This window comes from Eriocheir sinensis, chromosome 51, assembly GCF_024679095.1.
Source record: "Eriocheir sinensis breed Jianghai 21 chromosome 51, ASM2467909v1, whole genome shotgun sequence".
In the NCBI taxonomy this organism is placed as follows: Eukaryota; Metazoa; Arthropoda; class Malacostraca; order Decapoda; family Varunidae; genus Eriocheir; species Eriocheir sinensis.
In genome coordinates, this window is record NC_066559.1 from 9729117 (window position 1) to 9752190 (window position 23074).

At 45.3% G+C, this 23074-nt stretch overlaps 2 protein-coding genes and 1 pseudogene across 2 annotated transcripts; all 3 read left to right on the plus strand.

Annotated features, from left to right (window-relative positions):
• The first annotated feature begins 924 nt into the window (after positions 1 to 924).
• On the plus strand, positions 925 to 2461 carry LOC126982666 (uncharacterized). Its single transcript, XM_050834932.1, has 2 exons — positions 925 to 1785; positions 2330 to 2461. The coding sequence occupies exons 1-2, from the start codon at positions 1177 to 1179 to the stop codon at positions 2372 to 2374; spliced, it is 654 nt and encodes a 217-aa protein (XP_050690889.1). The 5' UTR covers positions 925 to 1176; the 3' UTR covers positions 2375 to 2461.
• Positions 1776 to 6986, plus strand: LOC126982667 (mitochondrial import inner membrane translocase subunit Tim22-like). The gene is made up of 5 exons (XM_050834933.1): positions 1776 to 2777; positions 3266 to 3357; positions 3727 to 3822; positions 4287 to 4359; positions 6100 to 6986. Exons 1-5 carry the CDS (start codon positions 2552 to 2554, stop codon positions 6177 to 6179), a joined length of 567 nt encoding a protein of 188 aa, XP_050690890.1. The 5' UTR covers positions 1776 to 2551; the 3' UTR covers positions 6180 to 6986.
• Positions 6987 to 17062: 10076 nt separating this feature from the next.
• LOC126982428 (solute carrier family 23 member 2-like) overlaps positions 17063 to 23074 on the plus strand; it is a 30494-nt pseudogene continuing 24482 nt past the window's right edge.

Genomic DNA, 23074 nt, shown 5'->3' on the forward strand with positions numbered 1-23074 from the left:
TAGAAATCGAGCTGAACGCTTAAGAAAATGTTACAAAAAAGACCTTCAGTATATTTTTAGAGCGATAGCCCAGTGTGTCGCTCATGAACACGTAAACTCCCTCTTTTCTTCTTCTTCAAACCTCTGACGCTTCTGTTTCTCTCGTAACCATACACACCCATTACTTCCTCAAATCCATCTCCACTTTGCCCTATATCAGGCTATATGGCCATTCAAATCTCCTCCAGTGAACACCTTCTCATTTCTTAGACCTGCCATCTCGTCATCCAGCACTCCCCAGTAAAAATGATGATAATTATAATAATGATGGAAAAATAACGAGAATATATAGTAGTTTTAAGTTTGTATTTATATAGTTTTTAGTCCCGTGGTGCCCGCCGGAGGATTGCAAGATTGATTGATTGATAGTTTATTGTTGCAGGTAAACAACAAGGGAGAAGGGAGGAACATGCCATCCCAACCCCCAGGCAGTACAGAGTGTGATTATATAACTATTAATACAAGTGTAGGCAGCACCATGAAACTAAAATGAGACAATGGTGACAGAGAGGGAATGGATTATGCTGCTGCTGGGACTGAGTGCTGAAGCAAATGAGAGAATTATAGCAGCCATGAAGAGTTTTTTGGAAAAGATGTGGTGTGCAAGAAATAGGGAATTGGAAGATTTGTAATGGATACTGCTTGTTTTATTTTATTTTTACAGGTCTGCCCTTAGATTGTAGTCCATATGTACAGTCCCTTATGTCTGAATCAAGGCCTTTATTTATTTATTTATTTATTTATTTATTATTTTTTTTAGCACGTCCCCTACCATTGTATCTTTTTAGTTTCCTGGTGCTATTTACACATGTATCCTTAGTTGTATAATCACACTCTGTACTGCCTGGGGGTTGGGATGGCATGCTCCTCCCTTCTCCTTTGTTGTTTTACTTGTGTAACGCTCCAAAAGTGTAACGAGTGAATGAGTATGGAATGCAAGTGAGTGAATGATTATATATTACAACAAACGAGCAAGTGAGCGGATGTGTGGACGGGTGAACGAGTGTGTGTGATAAGTAGAGATTATTGGCGTGAATGAGGGTGTGAATGGATGAAAGACTATTCTGAAATCCCTCATCTCCAGTCTCGAACCCTAGAATGATTATTACTTAGCTAGCGATAGATTATCTAGTTGAAATGCAGAGAGGGAGTCACGTGAAGAAGGGGGAGGAGCTTAGCGAGGAGCAAAGGCGAGAAGGCGAGGGCAGAGAGAAGCCGGGCAGTGAGGAGACAAGCAGCAGGAAGCGAGGAGGGCTGCCAGCGAAGAGACAAAACCCAGAGAGTGAGAGGCAGAGAGCGAGGCCGACGAGCGGTGAAGGACGCACATTAAGAGGTGGGCGTGACCGTCCATCACAGCCATGTGAACACCCCCGCAAGCACGGCAGAGGCGAGGCAAGGCACAGCAAAGCTCAGCAAGGCGAGGCGAAACAAAACCACGGCAGAAGCAGCCTCTTCAACAACGCCTTAAACCAGCCTTGCCGTCATAACCACCTCCACGGCTTCTGCAACCACGCCTCAGCTCGCAAACCACCCAACCACGGCCTCTTCAACCACGCCTCGTCAACAACGCTGCTGCAGTTACCCGCCTTGGCAGTGCTGCAGTTACCCGCGCTGTCAGTGCTGCAGTTACCCGCGCTGTCAGTGCTGCAGTTACCCGCGCTGTCAGTGCTGCAGTTACCCGCCCTGGCAGTCTCTACCCTCCGCCGGCGCCTCAATCGCCCCAGTGCCCTCCTCCATCCTACACCAGTCAGCACTTCAACACAGATAAGCATTCAAATGTTCCCCAATCTCCCTGATAGATAGTTAGGTTCAGTAATATGTATGTATTCATTTAAAATTGTCACTCCGCTAACCTCCCAGGAGCTGTAACTATTCATACATAAGAAAAGTGATTAAGTTGCTGTAAGTGCTATAATTTCAAGCCTGTCAACCTGCCATTTGGGCGTCACTGAACACCCACACACGCACGTTATCACCACTTCCCCCTTAACTAAACATTGTCTTAGAGTGGTTCACACGGGAATCCACCCATTTTCCATCATTACCGCACTAAAACCCAGAGCGAATGTTCACTTGTCCCGAGGCTTGTCTCAACATCATTGACAACCGCTCGGAAATAGCCAGACGAGCACCCCACTACCACATTACCATCTAAACAGTGGCCGTCAGAAGGAATGTAGCGTTGCCTTGAAAAAAAAGACTTTACACTTGCAACAATAAACAATCAATCTATCATCAATCAGGTTGTGCCGATATGGAGGCCAGACTCTCCAACGGGTCACCTTTACAGCAGGAGCAAGAGTGTAAACAAACCCTCGCAGCGCCGCGGCCGTGAACTCACCGGCTGCCCGCAACACCCAAGTTAATACCTTTACTCGCCTTTACCTGGACCAACACTACACAGACTAATTACCTGGAACACGTGGGTCATGACGTATACACAGGGATCGGATTAAGCGTGTGTAAAGCCTTGAGCGACGTAAAAAAGCGGTGGGCCCCGAGCTCCGTGGGCATGGCGAGCGAGGCGAGCATGGAGGGCGGGGACAAGAAGCCGCTCTTCACGCCGCAGGAGATCGACCAGATCGCCAAGTTCCTGGTCCTGAACCAGCGGCGGGAGCGCGAGAACATGATCATCCCGCGCAGCTTCACGCCCACCGTCATCAAGTCCAAGGAGGAGAAGATGGTGGAGGCGACCTTTGAGAGCTGCGCCTTCAAGTCCGTGCTGTCCCTGGTGGCCGGTGAGTGGCGGGGGAGGGTACAGGCCTGGTTAAGATTTGGAAAAGGCATGGTTGTGACTCGTTAAGCGTATCACTTGCTTCATTAAAAATACAGGAGGCATGGGTGGCACTAATGCAGCTGTCCAACTAGCTCAAAGGAGCCGAAAACCTTAGCTCACCACCACAAAAGTAGTCCAAAGCGTATTGGCAAAATTGCAGGCATGTATTGAAATTAATCGTACCTAACAATTGTAACCTAACCTCCTCATTTGTAAGGTAATCCTAACCTTGAAAGGTTCAGAGGGCTTTGCCTGCCTGAAAGGTATTTATTTCCTCTATTGCTGCTTCCTGTTTTAACTATTTTGTCCTTTCATTTAAATGTTTTGATGCCTCATTCAATACTTGGAAGTGTCTCCTTTATTGTAAAATAAAAAAAGATAGAATCAAGTGTTCATGATAGAATGAAGGAATACTTAACAGACATTAATCCTCTTTTTCAATACCAACAGGGTTTGTTCTTGGTGGTGGCATTGGTCTGTTTGCTGCCAGTGTTACACCCAACATCCCCACGCCAGACAAGCCTCAGCCCTCTGCCCGAGAGGTAAGTGTCAGGCTGTATAGTTAGCTACAGAAGAAAATTCCTCTGTGTACTATCAACTAGGTAATTTCACCTGAAATTCTCTTACCTGGTTCTACCTCAAACTAATGTAGTATCACTGTACACTGCAATCAGAGGTTGGTGGGATAGCTTTTTTATTTTTAGTGACAAGTTTTCAATGTTAAATTATTATTGTCACTAACCACTAATTACGGCTTTGCTAGCTGTGCCAACAAACATCAGAATTAACATCAGTAGTTGTGACATTGCCATTGCACAATTTTTCATCACACATTCATTGTTTCAACCAAGGTGGAAAATTAACTTGTAAGATTGTAAATGTTTGTCCTCAAAACTTGTTCCTCCTTGCAGGTCCTCCGGGAGTTGAAGGTTTCCACGTTATCATACGGGAAAAACTTTGCGGCTATCGGGTTCATGTTTTCTGGTGTGGAGTGTGCCATTGAGACGGTGAGTCTTGGTTGTAGTGTTTGCTTGCACATGTCAGAGTTGCTTGTGAGACGAGGTGACCCACAGAGAATACATGTCCACTCTAATTACAAAGACCTATAAGGATTAGAAAAATAGAAAACTGTACCTCCCCTTCCTAGTACTAGTGAGATCTGCCCCTAGATATAAAATAAATATGCTGTCATGAGTACAGTAAAATTTTTAGAGTTTTAACATCGTAATGCTGAGAGAATGTTTCTACCAACAGTCATTGATGTACCATAAAACTATTGAGTAAGATCATTGTACAGTGGTAATGATTGTGAATGTAAGTAAGTATAGCATGTTCATCCATGACTTCAACAGAGTTAGTTCTCTCGTCATTCTACCAGGGGTACATGTCCCTAGGGCTATGTTTAGATTTTATTGTATCCTTTTAAATGAATGATGATGTAGGTCATCGATGGACTCTTTTATTCATTCAGTACCGAGGGAAGACTGACTGGAAAAATGGCACCTACGCAGGAGGCATCACGGGTGGCATTCTGGGACTGAGAGGTTAGTGTGTTTTGTATTTTTCAACCATGCATGAGATTCAGCCTTTCATGTTCTCATTTCTTCTAACTGGAACACCCCTTGTTAGCCTCATACCAGAGAGGATACTACTACATAAGAAGGACAGTACACTTGATTAAATTTCTGGCCACACGAGACTACATATTCAGATTTTGTGTATTTTATCTTTTTTTTTTTTTACAAGGACAGCTCAAGGGCACACAAAAAAGGAAACTATAATAAAAAAAAGCCCGCTACTCGCTGCTCCTAAAAAAGACTCTAAAGAGGTGGCCGAAAGAGAGGTCAATTTCGGGAGGGAGGTAGTAGATACAAATCCCTATAGCTGATTACTCCATAGCAAAGAGATTAAATACTAGAATGAATATGCTCACTGCACTATTTGAGCTTTGTATGGACACTTTTGTTGATGCTTGTTACACCCCCAAAGCTGAAGGACCAGTTGTTGATCACAGATTACTTTGTTGTAAAAGTCTTAAGTAGAATAATGTTGCCAAGATATATTAGAGATGGAGAGAGGATAGGAGTATGAAAGGAAGGTAAATAGAGAGGAGCAAGTGGAGACTGTTCTTAGAAGGTGTTCAAAAAGATGTGTCTGAATAGATAATGGATGACGGGTGAATTGCAAGGAAAGACCAGAGTGGGAAAGTAAAGGAAAAGGAAAAGTTTAAGAGATAGTGCCCAATAAAGCTCAAGACAGCTATTATGTAGGGATAAGAAATTACCAGCACCTGATCTGTGTTGTTTAGCTTACTCCAGTCAACCTTGGGGTCTCTGCATAGAAGAGCTCAGCAAACGCTGATTTGGGTACCTTAATAAAACTAATGAGAGATGTAAGATAAAGATAAAGTTAAGGGTAAGGTGGTAAAGGTAAGTAAAGGTTAAGTAAAGTAAGATAAAGTAAAGAGCTCTCAATCATGTGTCTTAAGGCTGACCCAAACCCTGAACCTCAAGAAGCACACTTGACAATGCTTTGGTAAGTGTATGCATGGAAATACCTACATACCTGAAGTTTCATTGTCATTCATTAACCCACCCACTGCAATTGGCATGGATTTGGCTTTAACTGGTAGCCTGGTAACATATACTCCCAGGCCTTTCTCTGCCTCTGTGGTGGATAGTGTAGTGTTTCCTATGTGGTATTGGTATGCTGGATATCCCCTCCCAAGGTGCAGGACTTTACATTTTTCTTCATTGGATTGTAGCAGCCACTTTTTGTTCCATTCCTGTAGCTCGGTGATGTCTTCTTGTAGGAAATCCGCAGTTAAAGGGTTAAAAAATCTGAAGAGCCTAAATCACAGAGCAGTGCTACTAAGTAACTGCATGGAATGTATTAATATAGTAAAAATTAAAGTAGTTATATGCACCTTCCCACTAGTTATTAAAAATTATGAGTGTCTTTCAACAGATACTAATAGAATGATATAACTTTTGTGTCATTGTAAGATAGAAGCTCTAGGGGTATAATTTTAAGAGTATGTTTACCTTGAAGTCTCATTGATCAGTGAAACTGCAAATAGAATAATGTAACTTTTTGCGGTATGATGAGCTAAAAGGTATAGAAGTATAATTTTAAGAGACTACCTTTAAGACTCATGATTAAGTGAAATAGCAAATAGAATAATGTAACCTGTGTGCTATGAAATAATAAGATAAAAAATATAAGCATAAATTTAAGAGACCTATTCCTGTAAGCCTCATGCTGAAGAGTGTCTTTGTTTGCAGCTGGCGTCAAAGCCGGGGTGGTCGGAGCGATTGGGTTTGCTGTGTTCTCCTTTGCCATTGACTCCTACATGAGGCACTGAGCGTTGGTGTTACATAAGGATCAGAGTTGGGGGGTGAGATCGGGGTGTCAGTTGTTAGTAGGGTGTGAATGTGTGGTGACTGTGAATGAAGGGATGTCTTGGCCTTGGATTGGGAGGTTGTCACTTTGTTTGGCAGGGACTAGAGTGTTACTAACGGCTTGCTTGTTGAGTTGTGAATGCTCTCAGACTGTTGTGGCTCATACCTTGGAGTCTCCTTAACTGTTGAATTTGTGTGAAGAAAACCACACAGTATATTTTGTAAGAAATGTGGATGCAAATGTAGATCTTGAATGCTCTCTTTGGTAGGTGTTTTGGTGTTCATGTATTCCATTCCTTTATTCATTTAATCTTCTTTCTTTTTGTTTAACATCTTATTTTTCTTTTCAATTCATTTAGTCTATCAAAGAATTCATCTGAGTAGAAACTTTAAAGGCCTTCCATGATTTTCTTTGTGACTTTATCTGTTGACTACTGTTTGCTTAAGGTTATGAAGGAGGCATCATTGGGCTTGGCTAAGTAATGAGTCTTTGGAGTGCAGAGGAAATGCTTGGCTCCTTTACTTTCCATCAAAACCACTAGGGCATGATGGAGGTGTTAGAGAGGGAGTGTTGAGTGTGCATTGGTATTTTTGCATCTTATTTTGTTCCTTCAGGGTGACTTAAGAACATTTGACTTGCATAGTAGTGTTGGATGCTTTTGTGTTTGCCAAGAGTACTAGAGGATGATGGAGGTGTTAGTGAAGGAGTGTAAGTGTGCATTAGTAAGCTGGCCTCATCTTTTGATCCTCATTGGTGACTCCTATGAATACTTGACTCACGAAGTAGTGTTAATAAAGGCTTTAGCGTTTACCAAGACCACTAGACAAGGATGGAGATACTGGTGTAGGAGTGTTGGATGTGCATTGGTGGCCAAGATAGTGTTGCTGTTTTGTTTTTTGTTAGTGATGGTTCTTCTGTTCGATATGTTTGCTAGATAATTGCATCGTTTCTTCTAGTTATCAAGGTGATCCTGTCTTTTTTTTGGTTATGTTTGTTAGATCATAGTTTCTTTTAGTCATCAAGTGTTGTTTGTGTTAGTTTAGGGACCAATAGGTTGTCTCTAGTTTCATTCTCATCTGTTCAAGTGTCATTTGTTGGCCTTCACAAAATTTTCTGGTGAGATCTTAACACTTTGCATCCCATATCTGAAGGGCAAACTTTCATTGAGATAGTTTGTTTTGGAAGCTGTATATATGTATATGTATGACTAATGAGCAGAAGTTTTGTTATAATTATATTTTGTACATACATATAAAAAATCAGTACGCTGTCTAGTGGTGATTTTGATTAACCTCTTCAGTACCATGACGCAGTATATGAGTCATTTCATCTCTCGAACCATATCCTAGAGACGCTGTATGTGCGTCATGGTCATTGGACTATTCTACGTAGTCTGTAAAACCAGGATATGGCATGGAGGTTATGTTTTGTCTGCTTGTATTGAAGGGGTTAACCCCCCGAGACAGTAATCTTATGCAAGTGTCCTATTGGCTCTCCTTTCCAGCACTGGGTCGTATTACAAGTCAAATCCGAGAAGTTATGTGTCCCAACAGAGTTATTCATCCCGAACTCTGTAGGGACCCGAAACTTCTCAGATTCGACTTGTAACATGGCCTATGGTGTTGTAATGTCCTTGTTAGGGTTATCTGTGGCAAAAAATGGATTCTACAGACACTAGTGTACAAGTAACTCAACAAAGTGAAATGTATTAGAACAAAATTGAATGTTAAGGCCAAGGAACTCTATCTGTAGTGAATCAAAGGGAGAGGTTTTTGGTGGAATCCGACTGTCTAGTTAAGACAAAGCATCATGATGGTCAGAGACAGAGAGAGGTAAGCGATAGATGTTGATGCAATGTGGTTTCTACCCAGTGATCCGAAAGCCTTACAGCACCAGTTCTCCTTACCAACATTGTCCCTCTGGATACTCAAATTAGTCGACAAATTAAAATGCAGGTGGCTGAGTAGTTAGCGTGCAGGCCCAGCATTCACCATGTGATGGACGACACGGGTGCGAATCCGCCGCTACCACCTGGGATTTTTCAGTCACCACCGAGTGGCTTAAGACTACCCACATGCTGTCCTGAAGACCACCCATCAACCTAGACTAGAGGAAACCAAGTGAATCAAGAATGAGCTATGGGGGGGCAGCATGAGCCAAGAAAAGATGGCGCCACTATAAAACACTTGCCTGCGCCACGACGGGCTGGGGCCAACTACCATCCTGGCCCCTCAAGAGAAAGCCTACCAGTGCTATAGGCTGGCAGGAAAAAAAAAAAAAAAAAAAAGCAAACTGGCTCATTAAGATATGCAGATTAATCAAGTATTTGAAATGTGTTACAAAAAAATGGAAAGTTTTGGCCGAGGACCTCTAGCTGTAGTGAATCAAATGAAGGTTTTCCTAGTCTATGGCTGAAAATGTTTTGTTGCATACAGGCCCGTATTCACAAACATTTCAGGACACTCACCCACACATAATTTGATAGGGCTTGTTCATAGGGATGGAGGGTTTTTCCATGGGTAGTTTTGTGAGGCCAGTGATAGTCTGAATGCATGCTAGCTATTGTCCTCCTTGTTGTCTATATCAGGGAGGGAATGCAGTGAAGAGGTCCTGCTTGTAAATCTACCTAACAAGGCCACAAGGATATATGATTGAATTAGAATGAAGCAAGAATGAATGAGAGAATGATTTGCACAGGAGCAGAAGTGTGTGTTGTGTAGTATGCGTGTGTGTGTGTGAGAGAGAGAGAGAGAGAGAGAGAGAGAGAGAGAGAGAGAGAGAGTAAATGAAGGAAACAAAGATGAGGAGAGAAAAGAAAGGAAGGCAGAAAGAAAGAAAGACGAAGACAGAAAGAAAAAATGGAGAAAAGTAAGAATGAGGAAGAAGAGAAATGCAAAAATAAGAGAAGGAAGGAAGGAAACACAGAGAGAGAGAGAGAGAGAGAGAGAGAGAGAGAGAGAGAGAGAGAGAGAGGAGGAGGAGGAGGAGAAGGACAATGGAGGTGGAAGCTGATCTTGCACTAAGTAAAAGAGGTCATGAAGTGCAAGATATGTCTAGAGAGAGCTTAAGTTACGCAACATTAACACCCAAGGGGGGGGGGGGAGAGAGAGAGAAAAATACTGATTGATACACAGATAGATAGAGAAATAAATATAGAGAAAAGGAGATACTGACAGATAGATAAGTAAGGATAGATAGAGGAATAGGTCGTTCGTTGATGAGATCGGAAGAGGTGGAGGAAGAGAGGGAAGGCGTTCTGTGTAAGTTAGGTGATGGAAGAGTTGGGTGGTTGGGTTTTAAGGAAGAGGAGAAGATGGAGAGGGAGAGAGGGATGGTGGTGGATGTGTTAGGAGGTGCGGTGTTGGACGGATAGGTAATAGGGGGAGACCTGGTGATTGGGTCTTGGGTTAAAAAAAAAAAAAACTCATATTCGTTGATCTCGGAAGAGGGGGAGGAGGAGAGGGGAATGGAGAATGAGAGAGAGAGAGAAAGAGTGGTGGATATGAAACGAAGGAGAGGAAGAAAGAGAAAACGAGGTGGATGAGAGATGAAGGAGGAGGAGAAAGTGAAGAGGATGAAAAGGAAGAGAGAAAGAAAGGGTGATGGGTCTGAAAGGAGAAGGAGGAGGAGGAGAAGAAAGAGAAATGGTGGTGGATTGAGATGAAGAAGGAGGAGGTGAAGGGGAACGAAGAGGGAATTAAAGGAAAGGGGGGAGATAAGAGGGATGGAGAATGGGAGATAGAGAAAGACATGAGAGGAAGAAGAAGGCGAGAAAGAAAGAGATAGATGATTGGTGTGTTAAGGGTTGGGTGGATGGATGAGTGGATGTGTGAGGGGAGCCTGGTAGTGGTCGGGGCTTTGAGTGGACACGTCATATAATCATCCACGTAAAGGTCTGGGGATCCCTCAAGACAAGTCAGTTCGTCAGTATCCGCAGTGAAGTGAGCACAGCGTTTCAGGGCCATTCCTTCCGTCGCCCAAGTAAACATATTTGACAAGGCTTTAGTAGGAGTTGGGGGCATTTTCAAGGGTGGTTCAATGATTCTGGTGGTAGTTTGACCCTTCTTCTGCACCGTGAACCTAAAATACCACTCATAAGAACTTGACTGATCTTCTCTTTGGCCTTTGGAAATAGTTGATGTCAGATTATAGAATGTATGTGTGTGTGTATGAGAGAGAGAGAGAGAGAGAGAGAGAGAGAGAGAGAGAGAGAGAGAGGGACTTAAAGAAACTAGCCTACTATTCTTCGTTTTTTCTCATCCCTTTCGTCTTTCTCATCTCTGTCTCATCCTCTGTTCCTTCTTTTGTCCTCTTTCTTGTATCTCCTTCACCTTTCGTCTTTCTCATTTCTCATATTCACAATCATCACCTTCTTCTAAATCCTCCTTTGTTTCTGGGTCTTCTCATCTCTCCAATCATCACCTTTTCTTTCTTCCTCCTCCTTCTTCTTCTTCTTCTTCTTCAACTTTCGTCTTTCCTTTCATATTTCCACAATCATCACCTCCTTCTCTACCTCCTCCTTCACCATTAACGTCTGTCTCCTTCTTTCTCTCTTTCTTGTTTCCTCAGTCTCATTATCTCTGTTCTTTCTCATTTCTCCAATCATCACTTCTCCTTCTATCTCCTCTTTCACTATACCTTACGTCTATACCTTCTTTCTCATCTCTACATTTATGACCTTTTGTATCCCCTCTTTCTTCATCTTCTTTCATTACTTGTTGTTCTCATTTTCATTACTTTAGGCAGAGTGCGACAATACGTTTCTTCTTGAGCCGCTGCTGTTTGAGGTTAGCTTATGTCCATCACGTTCGTTGTCCATTGTTTTCTTGAGGTCGTAGTGTGTTGTTGATATGCGGCAGCTTGGTAATTCGATCTTCCCTCCTCCCACTTTTGTTTTATCTTCTTCCTCCTTTTTCTCCTCCCCATGCTCCTTTTCTTGTCTTCAGCTTCATTTTCGTTTTCTTCTTCATCATCTTCTTTCTTCTTCTTCTTCTTCTTCTTCTCCTTCTCCATGTCCTCCTCCTTCAGTTCTTTTCTTCCTTTTCTTCTTCCTCTTTCTTTTTTCTTTCTTCTCGTATCGTCCTTATTCTCTCTCCTCGATCCTTCTCCACGTCTTCCTTTTCATATCCCTTTCCTTCTTTTTTTACACTCATCCACCAAGTATATATCGAATTTTTGAGCTGTCTACATCAATCAATCAATCTTCTCGTTAAACGGACTCGTCAAATGCGTCTGTGGAGCATAATTCACAAGGGTCCAGGCACACACACATATTTGGCAAGGCTCACGTCGGGGTTGTGGGCATTTCAGCAGGGGTAGTTTTATATGGTGGTAGTTGGGCAAATCTAATGTACTATACAAGGAACCCGGAAAAAACACTGATTATAACACATTTCACCTCATTTTTTGGCCTGTTGAAATATTATGTTACGGACTCGCCTAAGAAGAATATCAACCATAGTGTTTGGTCGATATTGTCTGCAGACGCTTTCACCCCTCACCTCAAGTATTTCCAAAGGCCAAAGGAGATCAGTCGGGTTCTAATGAGTGCTTCTTTGAGGTTCATGGTACAGGAGAAGGGTCAAACTACCACCAGGGTCTAAAAACTATCCCTGGAAGTGCCCCAAACTCCTACGAAAGCCTTGTCAAATATGTGAGAGTGCTTGGATGCCGAAATGTTCAAGAATAAGGTCCTCTCATCCTCCGCCTCTAACATCAAGTATTTCCAAAAGCCAAAAGGAGATCAGTCGGGCTCTAATGAGTGCTTTTTTTAGGTTCATGGTACAGAAGAAGGGTCAAACTATCACCAGGGTCTAAAAACTACCCCTGGAAGAACCCAGAACTCCTACGAAAGCCTGGTCAAATGTGTGTGTGCTAAGAAGCTCCGAAAAAACTACCAGCAGGGTCTATAAAACCACTCCTGGAAATGCCCCCAAACTCCTACGAAAGCCCATGGTCAAATGTGTGTGTGCTAAGAAGCTCCGAGAAAAAAAAAAAAAAAACTACCACCAGGGTCTATAAAACTACTCCTGGAAATGCCCCCAAACTGCTGAGCATAAAGTTAGGAGAGTTATGCTACAGAGTGATTCATTATCTGGACGTCAACACTTTAATGTCATTGTTCCTCTGTTCAGTATCTCTTCGGCATTGATGTCTGCGGTGGGTGGGTGGGGGGGGGGGGGGAGGGGTAGAGCTTCGAGCATTCCCGGAGATTGAGTCCTTCTTTATCGGCGGGGGTAGGGGGTTAATTGGAGGTAGGCTACACGACCGGAATTTGATGAGTATCCAGTGTGTGTGTGTGTGTGTGTGTGTGTGTGTGTCGGAACGCCTGTCTGCATGATGTGGTTTTGTTTATCCTTCAGGCACGCGAGGACACAGGAAGCGAGGCGGGATATGGGTATTAACAGTTTAGATAAGGAAACCGATCATATAGTCTCGCGAACAAGGCTGATAAGGGCGGAGTACAAGATATCAGCCTAAAATTAAAACTAAGCATCTGGTCTTTCTCGGACAAGGCTAAGGTATTATTGTTTGCGCATATTTCTCTTCTTTCTTCCTTCTTTCCTTATTCCTTCCTTCCTTCCTAAGTGTAATGCTGTTCCTAACTTGCTGCCTTCCTTTCTTTTTTCTTTCATTTTCCTTCCATTCTTCTTTCCTTCTTCCCTTCTACCACTTTGTTGAACGCATATGCTGGGTGAAGGGTATACCACGTGACCACCATCGAATATTGCAAGTGGTTACTACATCCGCTAAAAGAATTGGAGAACCACATTTTCCTTTGTTTTAGAGCGAGGTTCACCAAAGTCCTTTTCGCCCCCCAAAACCCCACTTCTCCCCTCCCCGCAGTGTATCAGAAGGAGATGGCCGAGTAGTCAGGGCGCGAACGTGGTAATCCCGAGGTCCTTGGTTCAAGTTCTTCAGTCAACCCTATCTTCAGTCACTCCGGTTAAGAGGAGCACCGGGGAGCAGCATGGGTCAAGCAAGAGACATACATCACGGCAGCCACTATAAATATAATTCGCCTGCGCCAAGGGGCTCTCACACATTCCCGGTCCCGGTCGCGACCGTCCCCGATGACTCCCGATAAGCCGGTCGCCGGTCGACCGGCTGTAAGATCGGGGATTGTCGGCGGCAGACCGCCGGTCGACCGCCGGTCGACCCTGAGGACCGTAGACGCAGCCGACCACCACCGGTCAACTTTAAAATTTTCAAAGATATCGGCGATGCGCCTGGTCGACCGGCGGTCAACCGGCGGTCGACCGGCGGTCAGCCGCCGACACCCACGGCAGACCGGCGGTAGACCGGCGATAGACCGGCGGTAGACCGCGAGTGAACACCTGTGTCTGACCTGGGGATTAGCAAGGGAGGAAGGAGGAAAACGAGGAGGAACAGGTAGGAGCGAGGGATGAAGGGAGATGAGAGAAAGGAGGAAGAGAAATGGGTGAGAGAGAAAAAATAGAAAGATATATGTATATATATTAGAGAGAGAGAGAGAGAGAGAGAGAGAGAGAGAGAGAGAGAGAGAGAGAGAGAGAGAGAGAGAGAGAGAGAGAGAGAGAGATTTTATGCACACGAATTAATTTAGGTATGAAGCTGCTTATTATAAACATATAAAATCACCTGGCACGCGTCTCTACACCCAAGCAACATACCCACAGCTATAGAAGACTTTTGAAGATCAAATAATGGCAGAGGACCAGATTACACCATCACTAAATGATTCGTGGGAGCGAAACAAAATCAACTTGTTCACAGAGGAGGAGGAGTTGGTTGAGTGGTACAAGGAGCAAGTGTTCTGAATGGCTGAGTGGCTGGTTTATAAATTACTGGATGGCTGGATTATAGATGGCTGATGACTGAATTGTTGGATGGCTGAGTTATAGATGACTGAATGACTGGTTAGCTGATTTATATAGATGGGTGAATGAATGGGTGTTGAGGTTGTAGCTGGTGGTAGGTGGCGTCAACAGGAGTCGGAGCTGACTCCAATGCGAAATCTACGAGGCAACACTGCAACACTTGCAGCAAAGAGTGTACGTGATCACCTGCGTGATTACTACAATTCAGATGCAGGAGCAGTCGCTTGACAAATGGAAGCAGTCTCAAAATGAAAGGTAAGCACTATGAAAATCAGTTATAATTACATCTTTGGAACTGCAGTGTAAAAGTGTAGGGCGGTAAAGGAAATAAGAGTTATTATTTATTTATTCATTAAATCTAACACACACAACATGATGGCTGAATATAGGGAAGTAGGATGGGCGGAAACACGGAGCGGAAAAGATGAGGTTGACAGGTGACAGCAGCCGCTCCCTTGTTTACCAGACCTCACCTGATTTGGTTTCACAACAACCAAGATTAAATACTGGGCAGGGCATGTCTGCTTGATCTCACTCGCTGGTGGAGCGAGGTGCTAGTAGGGCCTCTCCCTCCAGGGATGAATAAGTCGAGGTTGAAGGTGTATGGGGAGTGCGAGGGCGTGGCTGCACATCCACACCAGGGTGTTGAGGCTGGAGCTGGTGGTACGTGGGGAATGTAGGAGGATAATACGAATGTCTCTTCTCTGCATCCATGGCCTCACCCACGTTGCCCTACGTTTCTTCTTCTGTATTTTTTTCAACCGTCTATTTTCCATCAGACATACAAGCGTCAACAAACTTTGGTCACTGTCCACGTCCAATTTCAGGAGTTCAATTTCGCGTTCACGAGAGCTGAGGAAAGCCATTGCGATGTCAAACTCACGAATGATCAAAACACCTGGACGGGCGTGACAACGAAAGTGTTTGCTCGTCGATGTGCCGCAGGTCGACCGCCGACTGACCTGCTGCCGTCGCCGGTCGGAGAAATCGAAAATCGTATATGGTCGCCGGTCTACCGCCGGTAAACCGCCGGCTGACCGGCGGTAAGCCGCCGGTCTACCGCAGGCAGACCGGCGGTAAGCCGCCGATCCGGGGATTATTGCCTATTTTGTCGGCGGCCAGTCCCCGATCGGCTTATCGGGAGTCATCGGGGACGGTCGCGACCGGGGCCGGGAATGTGTGAGACAGAGGCCATTCACCAGCAGGTCCCCCAAGATAGCCTACTGCGCGCTATAGGCAGGGCATCAGAAAAAAAAAAACACTAAGACCCACGCAGCTCTGAGCACTGCCAAGACTGCTTCAAAAAGGTTTATGGGTTGTCAGGTCACTGTGTCACTGTCAGCAAAGAACAAAAGGGAGTCTTCGTATAATGCTTAACTCCTGACGCGCGTGTGTGGCCTTACCCAGGGCTGTACTACCTGTCTCATCCTCTCCGTCACGCTCCTAACAACAACAACAACAGCATCCTCCAGTTTTGATAGTCATGGCGTGAGGCGTGTTAGCGGGGCGCCCAGCAAGATCTACATGGGTGGGTGTGGTGTGGTGGTGAGACATTCATTGTCAGTCCTTGCGGTGTTGAGGGCGGTGGTGCGCGTGAGTTGCCTTCTCATTGTCCTGAGGTGATGCGCTTTGTCGCTACTAGGCATGGCTGGTGGGATGTTAGGTACTGGTGACTTACTGACTGACTGACTGATTGATTGGTTGACTGACTGACTGACTGACTGAGTGACTGATTGATTGGTTGACTGACTGACTGACTGACTGACTGACTGATTGACTGAGTGACTGATTGATTGGTTGACTGACTGACTGACTGACTGACTGACTGATTGACTGAGTGATTGATTGATTGGTTGACTGACTGACTGACTGACTGACTGACTGATTGACTGAGTGACTGATTGATTGGTTGACTGACTGACTGACTGACTGATTGATTGGTTGACTGACTGACTGACTCCCTTCTTTTCTTCTTTTTGATTTCCTTCCACCCGTTCTTCCTTTTCCTTCCTTCTTTCCCTCTCTCCTTCCTTCCTTCCTTCCTCCCTCCCTCCCTCCCTCCCTCCCTCCCTACTACTACTACTACTACTTCTACTACTACTGTTTCTTCCAGGATATGGTGAAGAACGCAACAGCAGTGAACAGCATGAACGGAGAGGAACGTCACGCGATATGCAATATAACGCCAGAGTGAGTATTGCAGTGTTACCGTTGTGTTACTGTTGTGTTACTTTTGTGTTACTCTTGTGTTGCCGTTGTGTTACTGTTGTGTTACTCTTGTGTTGCCGTTGTGTTACTGTTGTGTTACTGTTGTGTTACTCTTGTGTTGCCGTTGTGTTACTGTTGTGTTACTCTTGTGTTGCCGTTGTGTTACTGTTGTGTTACTCTTGTGTTGCTCTTGTGTTGCCGTTGTGTTACTGTTGTGCTACTGTTGTGTTACTCTTGTGTTGCCGTTGTGTTACTGTTGTGTTACTCTTGTGTTACTCTTGTGTTGCCGTTGTGTTACTGTTGTGTTACTCTTGTGTTGCCGTTGTGTTGTGTTAGAGTGTTAATTTGTGTGTAGTAAAGACATCTTCAGTTACTTAGATTCATATTTTAACGAAGTATTGTTGAGAGTTGAAAATAGATAGATAGATAGATAGAGAGAGAGAGAGAGAGAGAGAGAGAGAGAGAGAGAGAGAGAGAGAGAGAGAGAGAGAGAGAGAATAGGCGCAGTAGTAGTAGTAGTAGTAGAAGTAGTAGTAGTAGTAGTAGTAGTAGTAGTAGTAGTAGTAGTAGTAGTAGTAGTAGTAGTAATGGTAGTAATAGTAGTAGTAGTAGTAGTAAGTCAGTAAGGAAGGAAGGAAGGAAGGAAGAAAAAAAGAGAGGAAGAAAGAAAGAAAGAAGGAAGGAAAGAAAGATAAGATAATAAAAAAATAATAATGATAATAATAATAACAGTGATAATGATAATGATGATGGTCCAGATCGCAGGAGGACCCCCACCCCTGCCCCCAGACTCGGCGCCCCCACGCCCCCTGCCGGCCACAACGACCTGATATACACCGTGGAGGACGTGCCCTGTGGTACCTGTGCCTCTTCTTCGGCCTCCAGGTGAGAGAGAGAGAGAGAGAGAGAGAGAGAGAGAGAGAGAGAGAGAGAGAGAGATAATCATTTTTAGCTTCATATTTCTACATGTCACATTTTTCATTTTTAAATACCACTGGAACACTTGCGCTTCCTACTAATATTACACAGGTAAAGAGAGAGAGAGAGAGACAGAGAGAGAGAGAGAGAGAGAGAGAGAGAGAGAGAGAGAGAGAGAGAGAGAGAGAGAGAGAGTTCAAAATATATATACATGTCAGTCACCAGGCAAGACGGACGTGCTTGGGCAATAATTAGTAAAAATAGATAAATAAATAAAATAAAAATGTCGGTGAATAAATTTGTTTCTCTTTAAAAAAAACAAAATATTTCCTCTACCTCACACCACAGCGCTCTACCTGTTGTGCCACGAAGGTGTGTATGTGTGTGTGTGTGTGTGTGTGTGTGTGTGTGTGTGTGTGTGTGTGTGTGTGTACCTCAACTAACCCTTCTCTTTCCCTTTCCTTCCTCCTCCTCCCTCTCAAACCCCCCTCCTCTCCCCCTCCCAGCACTACCTGACCATGGCGGGGGGCACGGTGGGCATCCCGATCATGGTGGCGTCCTTCCTGTGCATGGCTGAGGATGACCCGGCCCGCAGCGCCCTCGTGTCCACTGTGCTCTTCCACTCCGGCCTCGTCACCCTTCTGCAGACCACCTTCGGCATACGGTTAGTGGTGGGGAGAGAGAGAGAGAGAGAGAGAGAGAGAGAGAGAGAGAGAGAGAGAGAGAGAGAGAGAGAGAGAGAGAGAGAGAGAGAGAGATTGCTTGATAGATGAATAGGTTCGTAGGTAGATTGATTGACTGACTGATTGATTGATTGTTATAGGAGAGGTCGATCCGTAGGTATGTAGATAGATAGATAGATAGTTAGATAGATAGATATCGGCCTTGTATTATCTTCTTATATTCTTGTGTACAAAGGTAAGAGAGAAAGATAGGGAAGATAGAGGGAGGGGAAGGAAAGGGTGAGGGGAGAGAGACGGAGATTGGAGAGGAAGGAGAGAGGAGGAGAAAGAAAGGAGTGTGGAGAGAGAGAGAGGAAGAGGAATAGGTTGATGACTATGAGTGTAAATTGTGGAGGGAAGTGGGGGGTTGAGGCCCTTCACTACATAGGAGAGGGAAGGGGAGGGAAGTGAAGTGAAGGGAAGGGAAGGAAATGGAAGGGGAAGAAAGGAAAGGGAAGGAAAGGGAAGGGAATGGAAGTGAATGGAAGGGAAGAGAAGGGAAGGGAAAGAAAGGGAAGGGAAAAGAAGGGAAGGGAGAAAAAGAAAAGGAAAGGAAAGGGAAGGAAAGAGAAGGAAAGGAAAGAAAGGGAAGGGAAAGGAGGGGAAGGGTGGGGAAGGGAAGGGAAGGGAAGGGAAGGGAAGGGAAGGAAAGGGAGGGGAAGGGAAGGGAAGGGAAGTGAAGTGAACGGAAGGTAAGGGAACTGAATGGAATGGTATGTAAGGGAAGGGAAGGGAAGGAAAAGGAAGGGAAGGGAACGGTACGGAACGGAATGGAAGGGAAGGGATAGGAAAGGAGAACTGAATGGAATGGTATGTAAGGGAAGGAAAAGGAAGGGAAGGGAACGAAACGGAACGGAATGGAAGGGAAGGGATGGAAAAGGAAAGGGAAGTGAAGAGAGGGGAAGGGAAGGGAAGGGAAGGGAAGGGAGGGGAAGAGAAGGCTTATCAGGACACACAATTGACGGAAAGAAAAAAATGGTGCAAGACTCGAGTTGGAAATGTGAGCTGATGTAACCTAATCCCATACATTGTTCTCTCTCTCTCTCTCTCTCTCTCTCTCTCTTCTTTTCTTTAGACCCTCCATACCCCTTTTTTCTTCTTCCTCTTTCTTCCTCTTTCTACCCCACCGTCTTCCCTTTCCCCTTTTCTCTCCTTCCTCTCTCTTCTTCGCCCTTCCCTTCCTTTCCTCCTCCTTTCTACCTCTCTCCTCTTCGCCCCTTCATCCACCCCCGTTTTCTTTCCCCAGGTTGCCCGTCGTTCAAGGGGGGGACTTCGCCTATGTAGTGCCCACGATCACGCTTCTCACGTCCATCCATCCACCGTGCGCCGCCCTGCCCTTGGCCAACATGACGGCGGGGGCGCGGGAGGAGGAGTGGCTGGGCCGGATCAGGGACGTCCAGGGAGCCATCGCGGTTGCCTCAGTGTTTCAGATCGTCCTTGGCTTCTCAGGTGAGGTTTTGAAAGGGTGACTGTGCTATTGTTATCCTCGTCTTTCCAAAACTAAAGACGTTATCCTCATCTTTCCAAAACTAAAAAAAAACCGTTATGCTAATCTTTCTAAAACTGAAGACATTATCCTAACATCTCCAAAACTAAGACTTATCCCTCAATGAATCAAAACCCTTATCTTCCCCCTCCCCCCTCTCTTTTCCCACCCCTTCTTCTCACCCTTCTTTCTCCACCCTCCCCCCCCCTTCCCCACCCTTCCTGAGTGGTCAGCGTGAAGGCGCCGTGTCCTGCAGTACCCGGCTTCAAGTCCTGCCCGCTACTACAAGCTGATTATTTTCATTCGTCGCCGAGTGGCCGAAGACTTCCAAAATACTATTAGAAAACCACCCATCAACCTCGAATTTAGCGACACTCTCTAAAGAGGATCAAGTGGAACTCCGAGGGGCAGCAAGAGCCAAACAAGAATGGCGCCACTGTAACACACTTGCCTGCGCCACTAACGGGCTGGGGCCGAGCAACAGGCCCATCATGAAAGCCTACCGGCGCTATAGGGCAAAAGAAAAAAAGATATTCAAATCTTTCCAGAACTAAAAATGCTATTCTAATACTGCCAAAACTAATGACTTCTGCCCGTATTCATAATTAAGCGTCTCGGCCCCTCAGTTCGCCTGTTTGAAAAGACTCTCGTAAAAGTTTTTGGGATTGTTATGGAGTGTTCTGGGATCCTGGTGATAGTTTTACCCGACTTCTGCAACTTGAACGGGAAAAAGTCCCCCATGAAAACCCGGTTAATCCTCCCTGTGGCCTCGGGAAAGTGTCGTAATGGGAGCCCGATACGTTTAAGAATAGATGGGCTTGCCTCCTAATCTTTCCAAAACTAAAAACGTTACGCCAATCTTTCCAAAACTAAAGACGTTACCCTAATCTTTCCAAAACTAAAAACGTTACCCTAATCTTCCCAAAACTAAAAACGTTATCCTACTAATTCCAAGGCTAAACACACCCACTTCTTAATTAATCCGGTATTTCACGGGAACGAATTTGCTCGGGACCCAGACCTTCGGGAGGTTAGACCCTGCATATTCACACACACACACACACACACACACACACACACACACACACACACACACACACACACACACACACACACACACACACTGTAGCTCAGAGCCTCAGACCCTGCATATTTACACACACACACACACACACACTGTAGCTCAGACCCTGCATATTTACACACACACACACACACACACACACACACACACACACACACGCGCGATAAATAGCACTTGCTCATGTCGGGAGGGTACCTGCTGGCGATTAGGAGTGATCACGCGATCAGGCCGTGGTGGTGAATTACACACACACACACGCACACACGCACACTCACACATACACTCAGAGAGAGAGAGAGAGAGAGAGAGAGAGAGAGAGAGAGAGAGAGAGAGAGAGAGAGAGAGAGAGAGAGAGAGAGAGAAGATAAGAGAAAGGAGAGGAGAGAGAGAGAGAGAGCGAGATCGAGTTCGAGCGAGAGCTATCTATAAACTACTATAAATAAACTATATATGAAGCTTCATATAAAAATGCAAAGTAGTTATAAAAAAGGAGAGAGAGAGAGAGAGAGAGAGAGAGAGAGAGAGAGAGAGAGAGAGAGAGAGAGAGAGAGAGAGAGAGAGAGAGAGAGAGAGAGAGAGAGAGAGAGAGAGAGAGTGTGTTTAAGGCTGATGACGTCATTGAGATGGGAGGAGCATAAGAACTAGCCGGCGAATCAGGGTGAAGTGAGGCGCCCGGGCTATCGTGAGCAGAAAATAACCTCCCCCCTATGATCCATGAGCAGTGTCCCTTCTGTCAGCATTTGCTTACGGACGGGGCCTGCTCAACCAAAATCGTTCCAGTGAAATATCCGCTTTAGCGAGAAGGTATACAGACTGGTGGGCGTTGAGTCTCGTTGTTAGTACTGACTCGTATTATAAGACATTCCGCCGCCCAAGAAAACATATTTGACAAAGCTATCCTAGGAGTTATGGGCATATCCAGGATTAAATTCTTGACCCTGGTGGTAGTGTGACCTTTCTTCTGTACCGTGAACCTAAAGAAACACTCATTAGAACCCGACTGACCCCCTTTTTGACCTATAGAAATAGCTGATGTTAGAAGCGAAAGTGTCTTATGATACTGACCTGTCTTCGCAGGCTTGGTTGGGGTTCTGCTCCGTTTCATCACGCCCCTGGCCATCGCTCCCACTGTGGCGCTGGTCGGCCTCTCCCTCTTCGACGTCGCCGCCAGCAAGGCCTCCTCACACTGGGGCATCTCTTTCATGTGAGCGGCAGAAGTAGTAGTAGTAGTAGTAGCAGTAGTAGCGGTAGTAGTAGTAGCAGTAGTAGTGGTAGTAGTAGTAGTTGTAGTAGTAGTGGTGGTAGTGGATAGTGAATGAGTATACGGTGTAAAAAGAGAGTTATAGACATACATAGACTTGTTTTAGTATATAATATTTGTGTTTTTTTAAGTTAAATGTTAGTATTTTTTCTCCTCCTCCTCCTCCTCCTCCTCCTCACCTTACTCATCTTCCACCTCCTCCTCCTCCTCCTCCTCCTCGTATTCCTTCTCGTCGTCATCTTCCTCCTACTCTCCTTCTTTTTCTTCTTTTCCTTCTTCCTTTTCTTCCATCACCACCTCTTCCTCTCTTCCTCCCCTCCTCTTTTTCCTCCTCCTCCTTCTCCTCCTCCCCTACTTCTCTTTTTCCTTCTTCCACTATCACCTACACCTCCTCCTCCTCCTCCTCCTCTTTTTTTTTATTCCTCCTCCTCCTCCTCCTCCTTTACTTCTTTCCTTTTTCTTCTTCCTCTACCACCACTTAATTCTTCCTCCTCCTCCTCCTCCTCCTCCTCCTCTTTTTTTATTCCTCCTCCTCCTCCTTCTTTACTTCTTTCCTTTTTCTTCTTCCTCTACCACCACTTAATCCTTCCTCCTCCTCTGCCACTACCTCCTCCTCCTCCTCCTCCTCCTCCTCTTCACAGGACGATGGCTTTCATGATCCTGTTCTCGCAGTACCTGAGCCGCGTCGAGGTGCCCGTGCCTGTGGTGGCGAGGGTGGCAACCTCCTTCAGTAGGGCGAGGTTCTTCAAGTGCTTTCCGGTAAGGGCTTTTTCATCCTTCTCCTCCCTTTTCCCTCTTTCCTTTGCCTGTTTACATGTCTTTACTTTTCCTTTTCGGCCACCCCTCACACCTCTGTCCTTCCTCTCCCTCTCCTTCCCTTCCCTTCCCTTCCCTTCCCTTCCCTTTCCTTCCTCTCCCTCTCCTTCCCTTCCCTTCCCTTCCCTTCCCTTTCCTTCCTCTCCCTTCCCTTCCCTTCCCTTCCCTTCCCTTCCCTTCCTCTCTCTTTACCTTTTCTCTTCGGCCATCTCACGCCTCTTTCCTTTCTCTCCCTCTCCTTCCCTTCCCTTCCCTTCCCTTCCCTTCCCTTCCCTTCCCTTCCCTTCCTCTCTCTCTCTCTCTCTCTCTCCTCTCTCTCTCTCTCACACCTCTCTCCTCTCTCCTCTCTCTCTCTCTCTCTCTCTCTCTCTCTCTCTCTCTCTCTCTCTCTCTCTCTCTCTCTCTCTCTCTCATCGCTATCGACTTTTTTATATCTATTGCGAATTCTTTCTCTCTCTCTCTCTCTCTCTCTCTCTCTCTCTCTCTCTCTCGCCGGTCACTAG